Raw genomic sequence first — 21,371 nt, 5'->3', positions numbered from 1 at the left:
AAATAAAAAGGGTATAAACTAGAGCAGGTAAGATAACCAAGCAACGCTGAGGGCTCAGCTGTGGATCAATCCTAGAACTGTATGCTCACTCTGTAAAACTGAGCCAAGTTCCCCAGCAGTATTCCGTAATCCTGAGGGATAAAGTAAAATGGTATGGGAATTAGGGGCAAGAAAGTTAAGGATAACTGTGCGTGTGACTAGAGTGATGGATGGTGGTATCTAGACTGAATAGAGAAGGAAGAGAAACCAGAAAGAAGGAGTTAACAGATAATAAGAAAATAAAAGACCCAGGGATCTAGCCATAGCAGCAGTACTAATATAACATAGGTAATAATAACAGCATTGCTACCATTTCAGTGCCTACCGTGTGCCGGGCACTGTCTAATACTCTCCATATATGATTTAATTTAATTAAATCTTCGCAACAATCCTCTAGGGTAGGTTACTACTATTATCTGCATTTCACAGAGAAGAAAACTGAAGCCTAGAAAGATGAGGTAACTTGCCCAAATCCACATAGTAAGTAAAATGGCAAAAATGGGACTCCAATCCAGGTGGGCTTGACGCTAAAGCTTCTGCTCTTTTCCTTATAATATGTTGCTGCAGGAAAGTAAACAGAGGGTAATAAAGAGTTTATGAGATGGAATGGAGCCCCATTAGGCAAAGATCCAGGAAGAGAGCAGCTGAAGCAGAATGGAGGGTAAGGGCAGAGGTGATAGATAAATTGAGGGAACTGTATAAGCTAGGATGTTTGATGAGCTGTTTACGTAGTTACTGATTTATAAGAATTAACAAATAACTTGACCTATTTTACTATGATCGTAAAAGTAATGTAGTAGAAAAATTTTCTAACTTGGCATTATAACACTGGGTTGAGCTAACATAACCTTACTAGCCTTCACAAATGTAAAAGTCCTAAAAGGAAGATTTCCAAAACAATTGATTTTTAGGCACCCAATTCAATCATCTAGGTTAATTTGGGGCATTTATTCAAATCATTGTCAGATCTAGATTCTAAGTGTTTTTATAAACAACAGAAATAAAATACAGGAAAATATTTTAAAAATAATTTCCTTCCCATCAGCCTGTAACTACTGATAATAAATGCTGTTATCCTCCTGATCAATAATAATATCTGGTATAATAACAAATTTAAAAGAATTATACTACATAATTCAGGTTCTAGAAGAGTTGTCCTACATATTTTCACATACTGAAATAACCAAATAAATAGCATACACCATGAGACATGCTATTTTATGGAAATTAATCTATATAATCTATAGCAAAAAGGAACACAATCCAACTTACCACATGTTTCACTTCCAGAGGTTATCAAGCCCTATAAGGAAGACATTCAATAGCTATTACAGTACATCCCTTTCAGGTACAAATCATAGAAAATTTGGTCTGTTACGAGTATATATCCCAATAAATCAAGATCTATCAAGATTCTCGTGTCAAAGGAAAAGAAAACAATGGTGTTTTCAATTAGGGTTAAAAATTTTTAATGTTGTGGTGTTTTATACTGGGAGTAAAAGGATAGGGGAATTCCTTTTCCTTCTGGATGAAAACTGAAAATGCAGAAGTTACTACATAAGAGAACATACACACAACTGCATTTTGCCAGCCCTCTACTGTATTCATCAAGTTGTGATATCACTGATTGTAAGACATAGCATCATTATTAGGTTACCAATACTTTATTTACCAATTAAAGTATATCACAATGCTTTTTTAATCAATTTTAAGATATACGCCAATTTCAGAGATATTCAAATATGAGAGAAATAATAATGTTGATGAAAAATGGCATTTCCCGTGGCTAAAATACTTAGCTACCAAAACATTTCCTGAATATGAAAGGAAGTCTCACATGACCAGAAAAACCAAAGGGAGAGACAATATACCTGGTTTTATAATGGAAAGAACAAAATCTAGGAAAGCACTAGGACCCTGAAAATAGTAACTCCTGTTCTATTCATACCTCCAAAATGATTTGAAACAAGGCATAATTTACAAATTTCAAAAGCAGCTTGGGAAAATTTCAAAAGCAGCTTGGGAATATGACCATCACTCTGAAGTGATGGTCATATGTAGATCATAATGCTCTTTAAAAAAATTTTAGGGCTTCCCTGGTGGCGCAGTGGTTGAGAATATGCCTGCCAATGCAGGGGACATGGGTTCGAGCCCTGGTCTGGGAAGATCCCACATGCCACGGAGCAACTAGGTCCGTGAGCCACAACTACTGAGCCTGCGTGTCTGGAGCCTGTGCTCCGCAACAAGAGAGGCCACGATAGTGAGAGGCCCGCGCACCGCGATGAAGAGTGGCCCCTGCTTGCCGCAACTAGCGAAAGCCCTTGCACAGAAACAAAGACCCAACACAGCCAAAAAAAATTAAAATAAATTAATTAATTTAAAAAAAATTTTAGATCTCACATTTTATACACTTTTCATGTGAAATTATAGCATAAGAAATAATTATCAAAAATTATATTTAATAGTCTTAAGGTAAGTTATTATAACAACTGTAAGATAAATTAATAAAACAAAAGAACAAAATATTGAGCTATAGCTGTTCCAATCCCAAAAGGACTCACTTCAGGTTTTCTTTGTTCACACTGTTCCTGATTTTGAAGTTCACTCCACTCAGATCTTACAGGTGTATCTGAGAAAAATGAAATCTTACCATTAAAATTAACATCTTTAATTCTTAAAATTTCTTGCTTTAAGGTAATATACAAAAACAGATACTATAGATTTTTAGAAACTATCACTTCCACTAAAAAATTTCTAGCTTCTATTAATTGAAGAATATGCCCTTAAGCTTTCTTCCTTAAAATTTAAAGAATTGAGTTATCAGAGTTTATTACAAGTGCATTGTAATCTACAGGTATGACAGACTTAGACTTATTTATTTAATATTAGTGAAGTATACAGCTTCACTGTTTTTTAACATTCTTAAAATCAGTTAAAATGAATAAAATATTTGTAAAATGCAGCTCAGATAAGACTAGTAGTGTGCACCTCCACTGAGCACAAGACACTGTAAATATATTAAAGCTGTTTCTATACTCTTTTTCAGGATGGGAAGGATGAGGAATATATTATCAATACTCTGAAATATCACTTTCTCCCTCACTGATACTCTTGTGGCCTTAAGAGTCCTCAGTTAACATCAACTGAGTGATGCCTGCCTACAACAGAATTTAAATGTTTACTTACCTAAACTGGTACCAAGTGAAGCAGTTAATGTCTTTTCATAAGTAAGTGCCATTTTTAATGAATGAAAAGACAATAAACTGTATACAGTTATAGTTGCATTTAACTGGATTATAGTGTTTGATATAAATGCAGCCATTTTATTAGCAGTCTTAGCAAATAAAAAATACCATTATAAGTATTTTTCATACAAGGAATTAAAAACATTTGTCAGTATAAATTCAAACCTGTTTTTCAATTTAATTGTGTAGCTCAACAGCAACAGACTGTAATCAGCCATGTTTTTCAGAGCTTATTATTAAAGCATGAAATAGGTAAAATCAGAAGATACACTCACTATGTTCACTGGCCAATACAAAAGACTCAGGAGTTCTTTCAGGTAGGGGAGGAGGCGAATCTTCACTAACATCAACATCTAAATCAAATACATAAAATTTAGACAAATTATGAACTTGTTAAAAAATGTTAACTCATTTAAAAGTGAACTTTTTATCTAAACAAAATAAGACAGCTTTCTTGACATTCTTAAAAATCACTGCCACAAGTATCTAAGAGAACCAGTTTTTAAAAATGCAAAAATAAACAAGATATCGTTATCACTCGACTTGTTATCAAAAACAATTATAAAGCTTATTGAGCAAAGACTGAACTCCATCACTATTGCACAGAGAAAGTGACTCTCCCATGACTTTCCTGACACCGTGTAGGCATTAATCACACTGTCCTCTGAGTCTGAAGGCATCTTCAGCAGAGAAGCCAGCAGGCGAGTGCCTTCTCTACTGGGTTTGCCGATAATGCTTTGAGTCCACAAAGGAAAGCTTCAGTCATTTGACTTAAGTCAGTGTTTCCCAAACTGTAATCGATTGCTTTACTCCTTTTATGAGTTTTGCCATACTGTGGACCATATGTCCTATTTTTTTAAATCCCACTCATTTTAAACTTAACTATGTACTTCAGTCATGTTTTAAATAGTAATGACTAAAATAACAGATTAAAAGTGCTAGTTATTTTTCTAATACACAAAAATATAACCATTAAAATTTCTGGATGTTCATTTATTTATTGCCTAAAATCTTGTGAACAGTGGCATATGACCATACTTTGAGAATACTGACTGAAGCCATATAAAAGCTTTTCACCAGTAAAAACAAAATTAGCTCTTGGAAAAGATAATGCATTAAGTAAGCCTTGTCAGTTATGCCGTAATAAGGTGAAATGAGAGTATTAGATCCTTTGAGGTTTCACTGGAGGTAGAAAAAGAAATATGAGCATACAATTCTGTGTGTGGACTCTCAGGTTAGAAAAGATGGGACAAAGAAAGGAAGATGTGAGGATCCTATATTGTCTGGGCCTTGACAACTGTTTTCTTAAAACTGTGAACAACTGTGCCATGATACTTTGCTGTTTTACCACATTTGATAAGCTATGCATTAAAAAGAGAGTGAAAATCAAAAAAAGCCTTTTCAATTTTCAACGTGCATGAGCCAGGTATGACTGCTCTGGTTCCTCCTACAATTATTTAGCTGAAGACACAAGAAAATACAGCCCCTGGATCCTGCTGAGAGAAGAGTTCCAGTCCAATACTTTGTATATATATATGTGTGTGTGTATATATATAAAAATCTGTATATATATATACACACACACACACACACACATATACACATATATATAAAACATGAGTACTGGAACTCTCTCTTGCACATAAAGTTAAGCTACTAAAGAACTATCTACCCTGTCTGGTAGTAACAGTCTAAGCAATCATCGTATTTCCCCTTGCTCTTTTGTTACTAAGAGCTCACAGTGAAGAGATGGCTGTTGGAAGGAAGAGATGCATAATCTTGACATTGTGGTGCCATTTCACAATTACGTGAACAAATCAGGAAGGACAGTATGGCTTGTTTACATCAAGTATCAAGTATCTTTTGGAAACTCTATACCTCTTCTGTTACAACAGTCCTCACTCTTGAAAGACTTTATTTTCTAACTGTGGCCTTGGCTTCTCAACTGCATGTTTCTCCCTGGATCTCTGGATTGCCTTTTCTGTGTTATAAATTTGTGTTTTAGAGGTTAACCAACCAGAGCCTGCACATTTTTCATAGGCTTTTGTAAATCATACACTTTATGGGAGCCTAGTGTAGCCATGTCTGAGAAATCTTTCAGGAGGCCTGAGTCAATATTAAAATCAGAATGATAGCCAGGAATTTTTTTTCAGGCAGTAACTTATGCAAAAGTTTGTTTTAGGTATCAAAACAAAATTATTCCATAGCAAATTTTAAAACAAACAAGCAAACAGTAATCTAATCCTTGTGCCAAAGGTTCATCTACAAGGTAAATAATTACTAACATTAAAAATAGGACTGCTTGTAGTTATGCTGCAACACAGAATACTTACACAGGAAAACCATCTGTTAATACCAAACTCATTTAGCATAGTTAAGGTAGGGTGAAAAGAAACCAGAAATCACATTTACAGCTATCTTTGCTTTGAAATACAAATAAAATGGAGAGAAAGGAAGTGAGCTGGTATACAGAAGAGTGCTTTCAACTATTCTGTGCAGTATGTTGTATTCTAAAGGAACTCTTTCTGTTATCACCAAAACACTGGTCATATGGCAGTAACTTTTAATAAGCGTGTCATATCATGCATCCTTCCTGCCCTCACCAAACTCTATTTCTAGTAATGGTTTAAAAAAATTTATTTCCTAGGTACAAAACACATGCCTGATATGCTAAAAAAAACCCAAAACGACAATTTCTTATCTACATATTTTCTTGTGTAGTTATAACTTAGCAGTTATTTTTCAAACTCTGAAGTCGAGGGGAAAAAATATATTAACAATTTTAAATTATGCCAAACTGGTGAAGTAGTTTTTATTGTGGTAACCATTATCTTCTGAAGATCCTTGAAATAAACCACAAAAGAATCAAGAACATAGAAGATCATGTAAATTTAAGAAACTAGCTTAGACTCTCATTTACTCTACCAGATACATCCCCAAGATAAAAAAAAAGAAAAAAAAGTATGTGTGAGTTGAGGAAAATAGAGGCACCACAGTATGGGTGGTACTTACTGGGTCGGAATTAGAAAAAGTCATCTTTCAAGTTCACAGTACTTAATTTGGCTGCACAAATTTGGCTGCACATGTAACTACCAGTCTATGTGTGTCACTATCAAAGTTCACCAACAAGTAAAAGAGCACTGATAATCAACCTATCAATAAATAGCTTTTGTGTTTATATATTTGCTGTCAACTTCATGGTCTGTTTAAGATGGCAGCCGTGGTAATTTTTAGCGGATTAAAGAGGAGTTTCAAGACCCAATAATACATCTTGGGAACTTAGGGCATGCGTTATCTTGAAATGCTTAGACTGCTTAAAGAAGAGAGTCATTAATTAAATAGTAGTAGCACTGATGACTAGACATGGAAATATCCCACTTTCTACTGACTGAATTAAACTTCCTATATTCTGAGCAGCTACAATATTGCTCCTTGGTTAATAAACTCATTGTTGAAAGGAGCCTTTTTTGCAAGCATTTGTGAGGAGGTTTAAAATTTTAAAAAGGTATTTTGTAGTTAAAAGATCATAAAGATAATAAAATAGATATCTGTAATATACATGGGTGAAATTAAATGGCCAATCAAGCCATTCTACAGTATTTGTGTCACTGTCACTTTAAGTAATTCTATCTTCCCTAAATTATTTCTAATTATTCAGTCATATAAAATTTTGACCCATATAAATACTGAGAGTTGTAAGATATAAGAAGAGAAAATTTTCAGTTACAACAATTTAAATATTTTGGAAACAAAAAGTCCAGTAATGCAATGTGATCAAACTAAGGTAACAATAAATAAAGGCTTACTTAAAAATAAAATTAGTATCAAAAATAATGAAATTTTGCATAGGTTCTGGAGTAAAGTGTGGAATAAAACAATGAATTAATATAGCTAAAGTGCTTAGAACAGTGACTGGCACATAGTAAAAATATTATAAGTGTTAGATACGATTATCATTACCTTTTTCAGCACCTGAATGTATTGTTCCTGCTATATCATGTCTAGCAATGGACATTGATAATACTTTCCTTGTAGAAATGCTTTCAGTACTAGCGGCAGCAGAAACAGTGGCACTTGCTGTTGAAATACTGGTTTTATTCTTGGTCACAGCACCATCAGAGTTCCTTTCATCAGAGTCCGAGTCATCAGAGTGAAGAGGATTAGTAAAACTGAGGGGTGCTCTGAATAGAGGGGAACTGTTGTGATGATCTGTGAGATCATGGGTTGCAAGTTGTGTCGTGGGGCTTGGTGTTGAACTCCCAGTTTTCATTGTTTGACAGTGGGTACCTGAGGATTTGCCTTCAGAGGAATCAGGCATGGGTAGAGTATTCTCAGGTCCATGAAATGACCACGGTGCATGTCCTTTCTCATCAAGAGGTAAGCGGTCTGGCCTTGGAGGTGTGTCTGAACTCTTCTGTGATTCTTCTGGTAGGATAACTGGAGCTTTATTTGACTGTGTTGCATTGCAGTCCACACAGGAATTCTGGGAAATATCATCAATTTTTAGATCTCTTGAATTCAATTCCTGTGATTTAAAGATTTTATCAATTGTACATGGTGAAGCCGAAGCCGATTTAATTTTAATTGCATGTCCCCTATTCAAGAGTGTGTTCCCTTCAAAACTTTTTGGTCCTTCTTGAAGAGGGACCTTCTTAATCTCAAAACTTAAATTTCGCTCCAATTTTTTATCTATTTGTTCAACAGTTGATTCATTTTTCCCTGTAAGTTCTGTTGATTTATTATAGTTTCTGTTGAGGTCTGTTGAATGTTGTTCTGATGAAACCACGTGCAACACTGGCTTTGGATGGTATCTGTCATTGTCCTGCCACACAGTAGTGACTGTTGGAAAAGCTGAAGGGGGAGAAGGTGTCAAGATGGGTGGCACTGGGTGAGGTTCTGGAGGCTGCAGTATTTCTTCCTTAGCATCCCCTTCTACAAGGCAACTGGAAAATATTAAGAAAAGGGTATTAGAATGTTCATCCTTTTAAAAAATAAGTTGATAGGTAACAGTTATGTAGCTAAGCCTCTTTAAATTAAAAGTCAGTAGAGTCTGTGGTTATGAATAAAAAATTAAAATTTGCCAAACTAAGAAAAGTTAATGTTTAACAAGGTAGTAATGTATGTACATTGCTTAAAAAGGTCAAATAACACAAGAATTTTAATAAAAAACCAGCAGTCCCCTCCCACAGCCCTCCATTTACCCTGAGACATCAGGTTTCAACTTTTTAAAAACAGCTACTTCGAAGATTTGCCTCCGTGTTTCAAAATATTTCAAAATGCAGAAACGTTATTACTTGATCTTTCTATTTCACACATACTCTACTGTCTTCCTACTATGGAAATGTCTTCTCCATCTTCCTAATACTGCTAATTTTTGGTTAGTTCAATCTTATGACTACAGTTATTATTCATACCAATGACAGCATGATTTCCTATTTTTTCTTATATAACTCTTATTTTTTCCCTAATAATTGGCTTGGGTTTCCTGTGTACCATCAGTAATTCAGCCCTTCTTCAAACTTTCCTGCAGATTTGTACACCTCCTCTCAATTGGTCAAGCATACCAGGTAGCTATCAATATCACAGACATCCCTCTTAGAAACCTTGAGCCTTGCGTTCCAGTGTGGCCCCCTGGCCCCCGAGGCTACCATAGAGCTGAGACTCTCTCTTGTGTTAGACTCTCCTGTTTCCCAGGTCCCATCTTCGTTTTTCTAGGTACACTTGCTCAATTTAGTGGGTTATACCCTCCAATTGCTTCTTAAAAACTATACATAGGAAACAGATTTCCTGAGGTCTACGTAATTATTATGTTTTCAAGGTTACTGACTTTTGGAAAAGGTGTGTTATTCTAGACTAGAAATAACTTTCCTTCAGACTTTTATAACTGTGATTCCCGTTCTTTGATTGTGAGCTGTTTTTTCTCTTTTGAGCTTTTAGTTTCTTTTTTTTTTTTAAGTCTTCATGTTCTACAATCTCATGGTGTAACTTCTTTTAATCCACTATATTGAGACCTTTCTCTGCAAAAATTCATGTTACTACTAGGAACTTCTTTCCTAATTTCTTCTCTTCCAGTCTCCTTCCAGACTATGATTAGTTTTAGTTATAATTATTATTATTACTATGATTATGTGACATACCTCCTGGTTTGATTCTCTAATTTCTTTATCATCTCTCTCCTATTTTCTCTCTTTCTATTTGTTCATTTTCTTGGGAGATTTCCTTGACTGTCTTCTAGCCTTCTTTAGTTAAAATTAAATTTTAATTTTTAAAATTTATGCCATTATATTTTTAATTTCCAAGAGCTTCTTATTTATTATGACCTGGTTCTTGTTCATGGTTGCAATATTTCCTAATTACTGAGAAAACAGACAGTTGCCACCCCCCCATCTTTTTTCTATTCTGTGTTGTCTCCATTCCATCCATTTTTTCCTGCTTATTTGATTATGTCTTTCATGTTAGGGGCTTTGTCAAGTGTCTGATAATTCCTGGTTCTGTCCATTTTGAGAGAATGGAATATTTTAAATGACTGGGTAATGTGTATGTAAATGTAAGGGGGAGGGCTTGTGGCTTAGTGGCCATCTTACTGCTTGGTGACTGAATACAGTCCTTGCAACATCATTGGTGGGCCACAACCATCAATAACTATCGATTTCCTCTCTTGGGCTGGTTAGTTTTTCAAGAGAGGGATTCTGTCTCCCACCAGAAGTGGCTATCAGTATTCTGGGAGCCAAATAAGGGGTGGGAGCAATCTCACTATTCAGCATGCAGATTCCTGCTTTCAGCAAGGAACTAACAACCCCACCATCAGTTGGACCTGATATACTGAACCCAGAGACTTCCAGGTTCAACCACACCAAAGTAAATCCCTCCCTACTGTGTTCCCAGGTGTGTGTGAAGCTGTCATCTGTCTGCTCAATTTGATGGAAGGCATCTGGGGTTCTAAACACTCTTTATAGAGATATTCAAGTACTCTTCTTGTTTTCAGTCCCATCCTACACACCAGGCTTAAGGGGGACCTCCAATTTCTGGGCCTTTCTGGGGGTTCTTTGAAGACAATCATCTTGATTCTTATTGGCTTCCCTCACCTACAGGAAAGCAAGTTTTAGCTTTCTCTGTTCTAAGTCCCTTTTCACATTGGTCAATGTGTTTTCCACTTCCCAAAATTCTGTCAAAATCTCATTTACTACCACCTTCTCTTCAGTTTTTTGGTTTTTAATCTTTATATATTTTTATGTTCCTCCACTATAATTTTAGGAAGTTTAGGGAGGGACCAGAGTTAAATGTCCTTAAACTGCCTATTTAACCAACAATCCTGTAAATGTTTTTAGAAGCAGTAGCCTTACATGATGTTGATATGTACATAGTAATGAAATTCTTAGCTACTCACATTTTTAAAATAGCTTTAAGTGAGGTACAGTTGATATACAAAAACCTGAACATATATTTTTTTTAATTTATTTAATTTATTTATTTATTTTTGGCCGTGTTGGGTCTTTGTTGCTGCGCACGGGCTTTCTCTCGCAAGAGTGGTTGCGGCGAGCGGGGGCTACTCTTCAGTGTGGTGTGTGGGCTCCTCATTGCGGTGGCTTCTCTTGTTGCGGAGCACGGGCTCTAGGCACGCGGGCTTTAGTAGTTGTGGCATGTGGGTTCAGTAGTTGTGGCTCGCGGGCTCTAGAGCACAGGCTCAGCAGTTGTGGTGCATGGGCTTAGTTGCTCCGTGACATGTGGGATCTTCCCAGACCAGGGCTCAAACCCGTGTCCCCTGCATTGGCAGGCGGATTCTTAACCACTGTGCCACCAGGGAAGCTCTGAATATATTTTTTTAATATATATATTTATTTATTTATTAATTTATTTATGGCTGTGTTGGGTCTTAGTCGTGGCATGCGGGATCTTTTGTTGCGGCGCGCACGGGCTTCTCTCTAGTTGTGGCACGTGGGCTTCTATTTGTGGCGCACGGGCTCCAGAGCACGTGGGCTCTGTAGTTGCAGCATGCAGGCTCTCTAGCTGTTGCGTGCAGGCTCAGTAGTTGCAGCATGCGGTCGTAGTTGTCCCGCAGCATGTGGGATCTTAGCTCCCTGACCAGGAATTGAACCCGCGTCCCCTGCGCTGGAAGGTGGATTCTTAACCACTGGACCACCACGGAAGTCCCAGAACATATTTAATGTATACAATTTGATGAGTTTGGACATATGCATATATTGGGTTGGCCAAAAAGTGCTTTTGCTTTCTAAGTAAAAATAAAAGACACATTTTTCATTTTTACCAAGAACGTTATTGAACAATGTATTCACCCTTTTGTTCCACTACCTTTTGCCATTTTTCAGGCAAGTTCATAATTCCGTCTTCCCAAAACTTTTCATCTTTTTGAGCAAAGAACTGTTATAGGTGCCTTTTACAGTCTTCCAGGGAATTGAATTTTTTTTCCATTAAGAGAATTTTGTAAAGACTGAAATAAATGGAAATCCCAAGGTGCAATGTCTGGTGAATACGATGGATGAATCAGAACTTCCCAGCCGAGCTGTAACAGTTTTTGCCTGGTCATCAAAGAAACATGCAGTCTTGTGTTCTCCTGATGGGAGATTATGCATTTTCTGTTGACTAATTCTGGACGCTTTTTGTCAAGTGCTGCTTTCAGTTGGCTTACTTGGGAGCAGTACTTGTTGGAATTAATCGTTTGGTTTTCCGGAAGGAGCTCATAATAGAGGACTCCACATACACAACATCCAATCCCACCACATATGCAACATCACCTTCTTTGGATAAAGAGCAGCCTTTGGTGTGGTTGGTGGTGGTTCATTTCACTTGCCCCACGATATCTTCCATTCCACATTATTGTACAGTATCCACTTTTCATTGCCCATCACAATTTGTTTTAAAAACAGAACATTTTCATTATGTTTCAGTAGAGAATCACATGCAGAAATACGGTCAAGAAGGTTTTTCTCGCTTAACTTATATGTAACCCAAACATCAAAGCGATTCACACAACCAAGCTGGTGCAAATGATTTTCAACGCTTGATTAGTATATTTTGAGAATGTCGGCTATCTCCCACGTGGTATAACATTGAATGTTCTCAATTAATGTCTCAATTTGAGCACTATCAACTTCAACTGGTCTACCTGACCGTGGAGGATCGTCCAGCGAGAAATCTCCAGCACGAAACTTCACAAACCACTTTTGAAACATTCGATCAGTCACAGCACATTCTCCATATACTGCACAAATCTTTTTTTGCATTTCACTTGCGTTTTTACCTTTCTTGAAATGAAGCATAATATGCCAAAAATGTTGCTTTTTTTCTTCCATCTTCAATATTAAAATGGCTACACAAAAATTCACCAATTTTGATGTCTTTTTTTAAATGCACGCTGATATGACAGCTGTCACAATACAATCAAACAAAATTGTTTCGAATGAAGTTAAAGATAACTAAGTGGTACTAGAACCATCGTATGGAAAAAACCAAATGAACCTTTTGGCCAGCCCAATACATCCATGATAGTATCACCACAATGAAGGTAATAAACATATCCATCACCTCCAAAAGTTTCCTTGTATCCCTTTGCGGTTCTTTTTGTTACTCAAATTTAACTGATAATTACACTAACAGACTTTCCCCTTATCCTTCCTTAATCTAAGGCTTGTTGAAATAAGGCTTAATACACTTTTATAGTACTTTCATATGCACAAAAATAATATAAGCCCCATCACAAAAAAATATATGCTACATACTGACTTTCCACTATGGTATTCAGCATTCATATTTTCACGAGGTATTCTGATGGAAAAAAATTCCACTGGTGATAATGACTTGCATCATTCTTATTGTAAATATTGTTCTTAATTTCATCTGTCCTGAGGAATGCATTTTTTACTTCTCAAAAACAAAACAAAACATTCAGGACCTACCACTTGCTAGGTATTACACCAGTACCAGAAGACAGAACAATGAACACAACAGTTTGGGTCCCTAAGGAGTAAAAGTAAGCTAAAAAGGTAAGTTGGAGACATACTATGAAGGCCCAGAATTTCACAGTAAGAAGTTTGGTCTTTATAATATGGAAATATTACATTTAATTGGTGTGACAAAGTCTTAAAATGAGTAACTCTATAACTTTTATTTCAAATTGATGTGTTATAGAAACTCAGAAAATTATTTTCCTTATAATAAATTAGGCTGGATTCCATACGAGATGGAAAGATTATAGAGGTGAAGGAAATGACAACCAAAATATTAGAACATAACATTATAAAAACAAAAAACCTTCACTACTACCCTTTCTTCTAGAGAGTTAATACTATATAATGAAAAGAGTATTGGACTAGAAGATAACAGATGTGTGTTCTTAGTTGAACTCTGCTAGTCTATGCAGGTCAACACCTTTGGGAACTAGCTATATTAACATCCATGTGATCAAGATTACTGTAAAAATCACTGGGTTCACTATATCACTTAACACTTTGACATATCATTGACTATCTACAGAATGAATAAAGAATACATGTGATCTAAAAAAGATGAGAAAACATATATAATAGATGCTATACAGTGCTAATGATTACTTTTTAACCAAATGATATCTCCTAAACACCTTACACTTTGGCGTTGAGGAAGATGCTCCACTTGTGTTTAACCTTTATTTCTTGGTTTTATTATGTATTCTAATATCTATCAATAACTTTAAAAATACATCTGAGATTAAAGGTATTTCTGAACAGTGAAAAGGAACAAAACAAGAATTAGAAAAGCAGTAAAGCACAGAGAGCATAGGAAATTAGAGAACTACAGTAAGCATGCATAGCAGTGTGTTTTGCCAAAATCTACCCTCATTTATCTTAAAAAAATGCCAATTTGGATAATTCAATTAGAACTTTAAATTTTCGGTAGTCAAATAAATCAATCTTGTCCTTTGTGATTTCCTTTATCCCTTCTATTATATCCCCCTCTACAAGTCTGTCAAACATTAAACTATATTCTATGTTTCAATGATTTGACTTTTTATATTTAATTAATTTAACTATCTAAAGCTTACTTTGGTGTGTGGTGTGATATAAAGATCTAAATATATTTTTTTCCCTGAATGGTCAATAATATAATATGACTTAATAAATAACCCCTTTCTTTTTCCTTGTTTAATATATGTTAAATTAATTCATAACACAATCTATAATATTTCCTAGTTGCTTATTCAAGTCCATCAACTAACTGGTGTGTATGTATGTGTATGTGTATATATACACACACACACTTTTTTTTTTTTTTTTTTGGGGGGCCACTACATGCAGCATGCAGGATTTTAGGTCCCTGACCAGGGATTGAACCCGTGCCCCCTGCATTGGGAGTGTGGAGTCTTAACCACTGGACTGCCAAGGAAGTCCTAACTGGTATATTCTTATACCACTAACAGATTATAATGCATTTTATTTATTTGTTTGTTTGTTTATTTTGGCTGCACTGGGTCTTAGTTGCGGCATGCAGGATCTTTTAGTTTTGGCATGTGGGCTCATGGTTGAGGCATGCAGACTCTTAGCTGCAGCATGCATGTGGCATCTAGTTCCCTGACCAGGAATCGAACCCAGCCCCCCTGCATTGGGAGCATGGAGTCCTACCCACTGGAGCACCAGGGAAGTCCCACTAACAGATTGTTTTAAATATAGTTTTATAATTTTTAAAAGGGTTGGTTCTCACTCATCACTACTTTCATCCTAAATTTTCTTTGGTATTTTTGTCTCTTTATTCTTACAAGTGAACTTTAACATTATATTGGAAAGTTCAGAGACGATTCCTTTGGTATTTTGATGAGAACTGCATCAAATTTGAAAATAAATGATATTTTAAGTATCACTGAGAAAAGCTAAATTACATTTAACTTTTCCAACCAAGAACACTTAATTTTTTTCACTAATGCAAATGAATACATTTCTACTTCAGGTTCTACTTTCTACTTACGGTTATTTCCAGGTATTTATATTTTGAAAGGGATCTCTTTAAAAATTTTTTCTTCTCCTATTTGGCTGGTCTATAGGACCACTTTCTACTTTTATTCAACCACTTTGCTCCTCTTTCTTATAAATTAGTCATTTTAAGGAAATATATTTGGTTTTAATGTAATTATTTTTTAAATCAACAAAAGGAAAATAACATTTCAAAGAAGAACCAAAGGGCTTCCCTGGTGGTGCAGTGGTTAAGAATCCGCCTGCCAAGCCAGGGGACATGGGTTCAAGCCCTGGTCCAGGAAGATCCCACATGCTGTGGAGTGGCTAAGCCCATGCGCCACAACTACTGAGCCTGCGCTCTAGAGCCCACGAGCCACAACTACTGAGCCCACATGTTGCAACTACTGAAGCCCATGAGCCTAGAGCCTGTGCTCCACAACAAGAAGCTGGTGCACCGCAACGAAGAGCAGCCCCTGCTTGCCGCAAAAGCCTGCATGCAGCAACGAAAACCCAACACTGGCAAAAATAAATAAATAAATAAATTTATTTTAAAAAAAGAAAAAACAGTCAAGTAGAGTAATAGCTGTTTTATGTATATGGATTTCTCCCATCACCCAAATTTCTACTTGCCTTTTTCCCAGGGCCCTTGGTCACCTGAATCCCACCACATCCTATGCTTGATCAGAGTTCCCAAATGCCTCTATTTGAGCATACCTCAGCTCCTTGTTTTGATCCCAGAAATACCCTCACCTATCCAGGATATTGTAAGTGCCACAGATGTTTAAAAGTCCAGTTCATCCTCCCAGGCAGCCTTTAAAGGAAGTAGATAGATATTCATGTATTTCTGCCAGATATAAAACTCTCTCATTCTTGGCCTCTATAATGCCACTGTTTCCTGGTTTTCCTTTATCCCTTGATTGTTCATTTCTTTTTTTACAGCTTTCTTTTAGTTTGCTCTTCACAAATTTTGGTGCTTACCAGGGTTCCCTCCTTGGTACTTTGAGATATTGTACCCAGAATCTGAAAGATCTTATTCATGCCCAAGTCTTCTACATCAGCTATATACAGAGTCCTCAGTATATCTTTACTTCCAGCCTAGATATCAAAATGTCTAAAACAGAACCACTTTCTGTCTTTCTCCAGTCCTATTCTAACTTAAGTTTGTTTGAATTGAGAGGCATTAGAAGCATCAAGTATATTGTTTTTGTCTCTGAAATATTTATAAATTAAGAAAAATTTACTAAGGCATACTTTTGTGTCTCTGTAGTAAATTTGTTGACAGTTTATAGAAATAACTAACAATGTATACTTCCAGAGTGTTGGTGTTAGTGAAAAAATATCGAGAATATTATTAGTTTAACAACATATATATTGAAAAGAGAAAATGAAATCTGCTATTCAAAATCTACAATTTGATTTCTTTAAGTATTTATAAACCAGAATCATATGACTGACTAAATCTAATACAACAAACATAAGCCTTCCTCTCTAGATCTGTCTCCAAAAACTGCAATGTACTCTAAACAACTGATTAACTTGCTTACTGTAGCCATACTGAAAAAACAAAGTATACTATTTTTATCAATCTTATGCTCTTGGGATTTTATTTTCAGTTAATGAAGTATTCTTTGTGGAACACAATGAAATTCTGCCAATTACCTCTATTTCATGAATAAGAAAGAAGATGGACTAAGCATGTAATACAAACTCACATGCATATAAAAACTTGAGCACATATCCCGAAATAAAACCCTGACATAAGCTGAATGAACATTTTTCTGTTAACACTCATTTACCACTTTTTAGAATTATTTTTTCATTTACCGAAGAAAAATAGGAGCCAAACTTTTAAAAAGGTATATGAGAAAGGTTTAAAATTCAGAACACTGTACACTCATTTTTTTCCTTCAAAATTAGGAAAAGGCTACCACGGTTTGTTGTTGGAGGTAGATGACCATATAAATCACAAATATTAGTGTACACTTTGAGGGCCTCTACCTTGGCTCACTCTCAAAATCCAAATTAAAAGATATCTGTGTAGCAAAAGTTTCTTAATTTCCTTTAAGGTCATTACAGTTTCTTTAGGACTCTACAGAACTGATATGGGAGACAAAAAAATTAGAGAACTAACAGTTTATAGGTTTTAACTGGCTGCCTTCCACAGTAAATACCAAAATGGAAATCAAACAGGAAGGAACTGCTGAGAAGTGTTGGTGTACAGTTAACATCCTGAGCATTTAAACACTGAGACCTAAACCCACCTATATAGGCTTTCTGATCTTCCTTAGAGAAGTGTGCAAAGGCATTCCAGAGACTATAATAGCTACCACATCTTGCCTTAGTTGTTGTAAGCTTTTACTTTTGTAAAGAAGGATCTCATTAAGGTACAGCAACTCAATGCCAAGACACAACCATAGTCACCTCACCCAACTTTATTCAACTTCTATCAAACTTTTAAGGGGAAAAAATTGGTGAATCCTATACAAAGGAAGTCCTACTTTGAGGGAAGGTCAATCAGTTTGGGCAGATCTATGCTCGGGACAAGACACAGTATAAGTCATTCTAACAGTTTTATTACTGATCTTCCACTGTGTCTCCTTTTAAAAATAATTCAGTAACTCAATCTTAACTCCACATTGTAATGGGAAAACCAACATTTAGTGAAGACCAAGTATGTGCCAGGTCCTATATGTAGCATTTTCACATACTTTATTTCATTTAATTCTTAGGACAATACTTAAACAAACAAAAAAACCCCCAAGATCAAATAAATTAAGTGGCTTACTCACGACTTCAGAGCTAGTAAGTGGATGAAAAGGATTTGAAACTAAATCATTCTGACTCTATCTGTAGTCTTTCCATACTACCATCTAACTGACCTAGCTACCCTGAAAGAAAAGAGGGAAAAAGGGGGATAGGAATATATATTGATTTTAACTATTATAAATGAGAGCTTGGTATGAAAGTAAGAAAATCTAGAAAGAAATAAACTCATCTTTGCCAGTGATGTTATTAAACATCTTCACATAACCTCTTCAACATGCATACAATTTTTGACAATCATATTACCTGTTCAGTCATTAGAAAACTGAAATAAATCTTAGGAATAGCTAAAATTTTAGTTGTACCACATACCAAAAGATGAGCTATAGTCAATTCATGGTTATGCTGACTGTTCTGGTATAGTATACTACTGAAATTTTATCTATATTGAAAAGAATTTTTTATAGTACACCATTAAAAAAGTCAGTTGCCATACATATGCTACATCCTAAACAAAAGAATATAAGAAAAGTTATTAAAAAAAACTTAGAAATATTCAGAATTATTTTGTTTTAGTAACAATGAGTAAAAGATAAGTATCCTTTCAAAGAAAATGTGACGTACAATACCTGCGGGTCCTTGGTGGTTTTGGAGGGGGAGAATCTTGTTTGTCAGGATCTATGGAGCTGACCATATTTTCAGTGTTAATTTCATTCTGCCAAGAAAAAAAAAATGCTTCATTAAAGTTAGGGGAAAAATAATTTTCCTTCCTCATGTTTCAAATAAATTGTTATTGGGCTTGTGAATTTTTAAAACAATGAGAATTTTGCCAAATAATAAAATAGGTGTTATGTCCTCTATGTTTTAAGCCCGAAAGACCAAATTCAATGAGAAAAACTAATATCAAAAAACCAGTCCATATCCAGTTACCAAGAAAATCAACCGTGTAGAGCAGCATTTCAACATATTTCAAATGCTACTGTAAAGAAACAGATTTCCCAAGAAGATCTTTTTTTCAGGCATTACTACCACAAGATTTGTAATGTGCACATAGGGGGAAAAAAACAAGGTAAGTCTTATATCCTTCACCTTTCCCAGACTTTTTTGGGACTCCTATTGCTACCTACTACTCTAAAAGGGATGATCCTGAGTCAATACAGTTCTTATACAACCTGTAAGAACCTCAGGTTGTATTTAGGATTGTGAATAGAGGAGATGTGAAATTATTATATAAAACATTGTCTTGAATTAGTTTCAGCCTCAGAAAGTACCTCATTTTTATATAGCTAGGCTTTGTTAATTCTGGGCCAGAAGACAAGAATGGTTTCCACCCTTGCCTACATCTCAGATAATTTTAGGAAAAAAGCCATCTTTGCATATACTATAATCAATTAAGGAACTCTGAAACTGTAGTTGACTTTTTTTTTGTTTTAAAGTCAAAAGACACTTCTACCATGTCCATCATGGCATCTTCTTTGTCTATATAACTGTTTCTTGCCAGTGTCCTTTTTTAATAAGTACTCCCAACAATAGGAAACAGAGACCTCAAGTTTACAGCAATTTTTAATGGACCCTGTTTCCTAATATCAGATGCATTAGAAGTGTCTTACTATGCATCTTGTTCTGACCAAAACAAGAGTTACATTATGAGACTGAAAGCTTGCATCCTTAATTACAGCTACCTGTCAAATCAGAGGCATCTGTTGCAGGGATATCTGCTATAGATAGGATAACCACATAATCTATTGTCCAAATCAGGGCTTTTACACCTAGACAGCAAGCATAAACTGGTTTTGCCTCGAGTAAATCAGGACTTTGTTACCACACTTTTAGATCCTCAGATATTACCAGAATTTAAAGACTCCTCTCATCATAAAGATTCCTCTCACATATTAGTGACTCATTTGCTTATTATTTCTATTAATTAAACAATCATATTCCCATAACACTCATTAATATTTTTGTACCAGAATCTATAAATATTCTTATTAAGTAGGCTAAATAAAGATTAGTGAACCATATGAAACTGCTTCGACTGAACTGTTGTTTCTAACCTACAAAAACACATCAATTTTTTACAATTTCAACATAAATAGCCTCGTGTCACGTCAAGTCAGGTTTTGCTGACACACACACACACACACACACACACACACGCACAAACCAACTGTAGGTTTTCAGTGCATTTTAGATTTTGGAACAGCAGGTAAGGCATTGTGGATCTATATGTGAAAGGCAATGAACAGTAAGCACTGGAAAGGATACAAAAATGGACATAGCCCTTAACTTCAAGAACTGTACTGTCATCAAACAAAAAAGTGAAAGGGTAATAATAAAACCATAAAGTGGTAAAATCAGTACAATGAAGCTATGAAATAAGAGAAAGGAGATGTTATAGGTGAGAATATTAAGAATATACTTGGGAAAATATTAAGGTAGCATGTCGAATGGCATTAAGGGGTGGATAAGACACTGACAAATAAAAGAGAACAGAGGATGGAAGTATGGAACAGGTAGGAATGGAACAGGAAGAGAAAGTAAGGGTATATGTAGGCAAATAACTAACTACATGTGACAAAGGAAAGAAGGTGTCATGAAGGATTCCTCATTCTGGGTGAATGAAAGCTATTAACAGAAAGGGACAAGACAGGAAAAGAACTTCTGGGGGAGGTAAGCTTTTTGAGCATGTTGAATTTCATATGATTAAAGGAATCCATGTGGCAATGCAGAACTGCAGCTCAGAGAGCCACTGCCCACACAACATGAACAAAACCTCCTAGTCACTGGACTTGAGAATAAAACAATGTTCTTCTTGGATTCCTAGTTTTTACCTACAATAATGTTTGCTGTACTTTTATATCTTCTGATCCTCTTATATGTACAGCTTTTGTCCCCACATTTGTCCTAATGTATACAGCTCTCTTTGGCTATTTTTATTACCAGTTAGAACAATCACCAACTTTTGAAATTGAAAGGAATTTTAGAAATTAAAGAATCTACTGGAGATTAGGTTCTAGTGTGTTCTTTTGTTTCAAGCAGAGCTTGCTAAAGCTATTTTTTTTTTAACTTTTGACCACCTTTACCCATTTTGCTAAAGTGTATTAATATTTTTTCTGTATTAATATTTCCACATAACAGAGCTTTATCAAGGGCCACAAAAGAAAAAAATCAGAACCTAATTATCAAATATATAAGGTATATTATCAGCTGCAGAACAAAATAAATATTAAAACAAGGTACTTTAAATAAAAAAACTTTACATAGGAAAAAAATTTAGAATTCAATAATATCACATCTAAAATGTACAACACAAGCAAAACAGAAGGACCATAACACAAACTATTGTTGCTGTTAATCACCCTAGAACTGAAAATCCTGGTGT

At 35.4% G+C, this 21,371-nt stretch overlaps 1 protein-coding gene and 1 long non-coding RNA gene across 17 annotated transcripts in view; one reads left to right on the top strand and one right to left on the bottom strand.

Annotated features, from left to right (window-relative positions):
• Positions 1-21,371, bottom strand: part of PTPN12 (protein tyrosine phosphatase non-receptor type 12) — a 90,734-nt gene that overhangs the window by 2,911 nt on the left and 66,452 nt on the right. For 6 of the 12 annotated variants that reach the window (XM_082399354.1, XM_082399363.1, XM_082399361.1 and 3 more), the window contains 5 exons: positions 18,619-18,704; positions 7,245-8,227; positions 3,560-3,637; positions 2,601-2,668; positions 1,312-1,342 (listed from right to left, as the gene is read on the bottom strand). In XM_082399354.1, coding sequence (XP_082255480.1) covers positions 1,312-1,342; positions 2,601-2,668; positions 3,560-3,637; positions 7,245-8,227; positions 18,619-18,704 — 1,246 coding nt within the window. Of the gene's footprint in view, positions 1-474; positions 601-1,311; positions 1,343-2,478; positions 2,685-3,559; positions 3,638-7,244; positions 8,228-18,618; positions 18,705-21,371 lie in introns of those variants that run through there. The other 6 variants (XM_082399360.1, XR_014246756.1, XM_082399362.1 and 3 more) reach the window with 6 other exon arrangements.
• Positions 1-21,371, top strand: part of LOC309632172 — an 81,953-nt gene that overhangs the window by 45,171 nt on the left and 15,411 nt on the right. The window contains exon 3 of one of the 5 annotated variants that reach the window (XR_014246760.1): positions 15,424-18,604. The exons of 2 other annotated variants lie outside the window; for them this stretch is intronic. This is a non-coding gene — a long non-coding RNA (uncharacterized lncRNA). Of the gene's footprint in view, positions 1-12,190; positions 12,556-15,423; positions 18,605-21,371 lie in introns of those variants that run through there. 2 more of the 5 variants (XR_014246761.1, XR_014246762.1) reach the window with 2 other exon arrangements.

Source organism: Balaenoptera borealis, assembly GCF_965194805.1.
Source record: "Balaenoptera borealis genome assembly, chromosome: 7".
NCBI classification, from domain to species: domain Eukaryota; kingdom Metazoa; phylum Chordata; class Mammalia; order Artiodactyla; family Balaenopteridae; genus Balaenoptera; species Balaenoptera borealis.
Note: the sequence above shows the minus strand (reverse complement) of the source record. Positions and strands in the feature narration are given on the sequence as shown.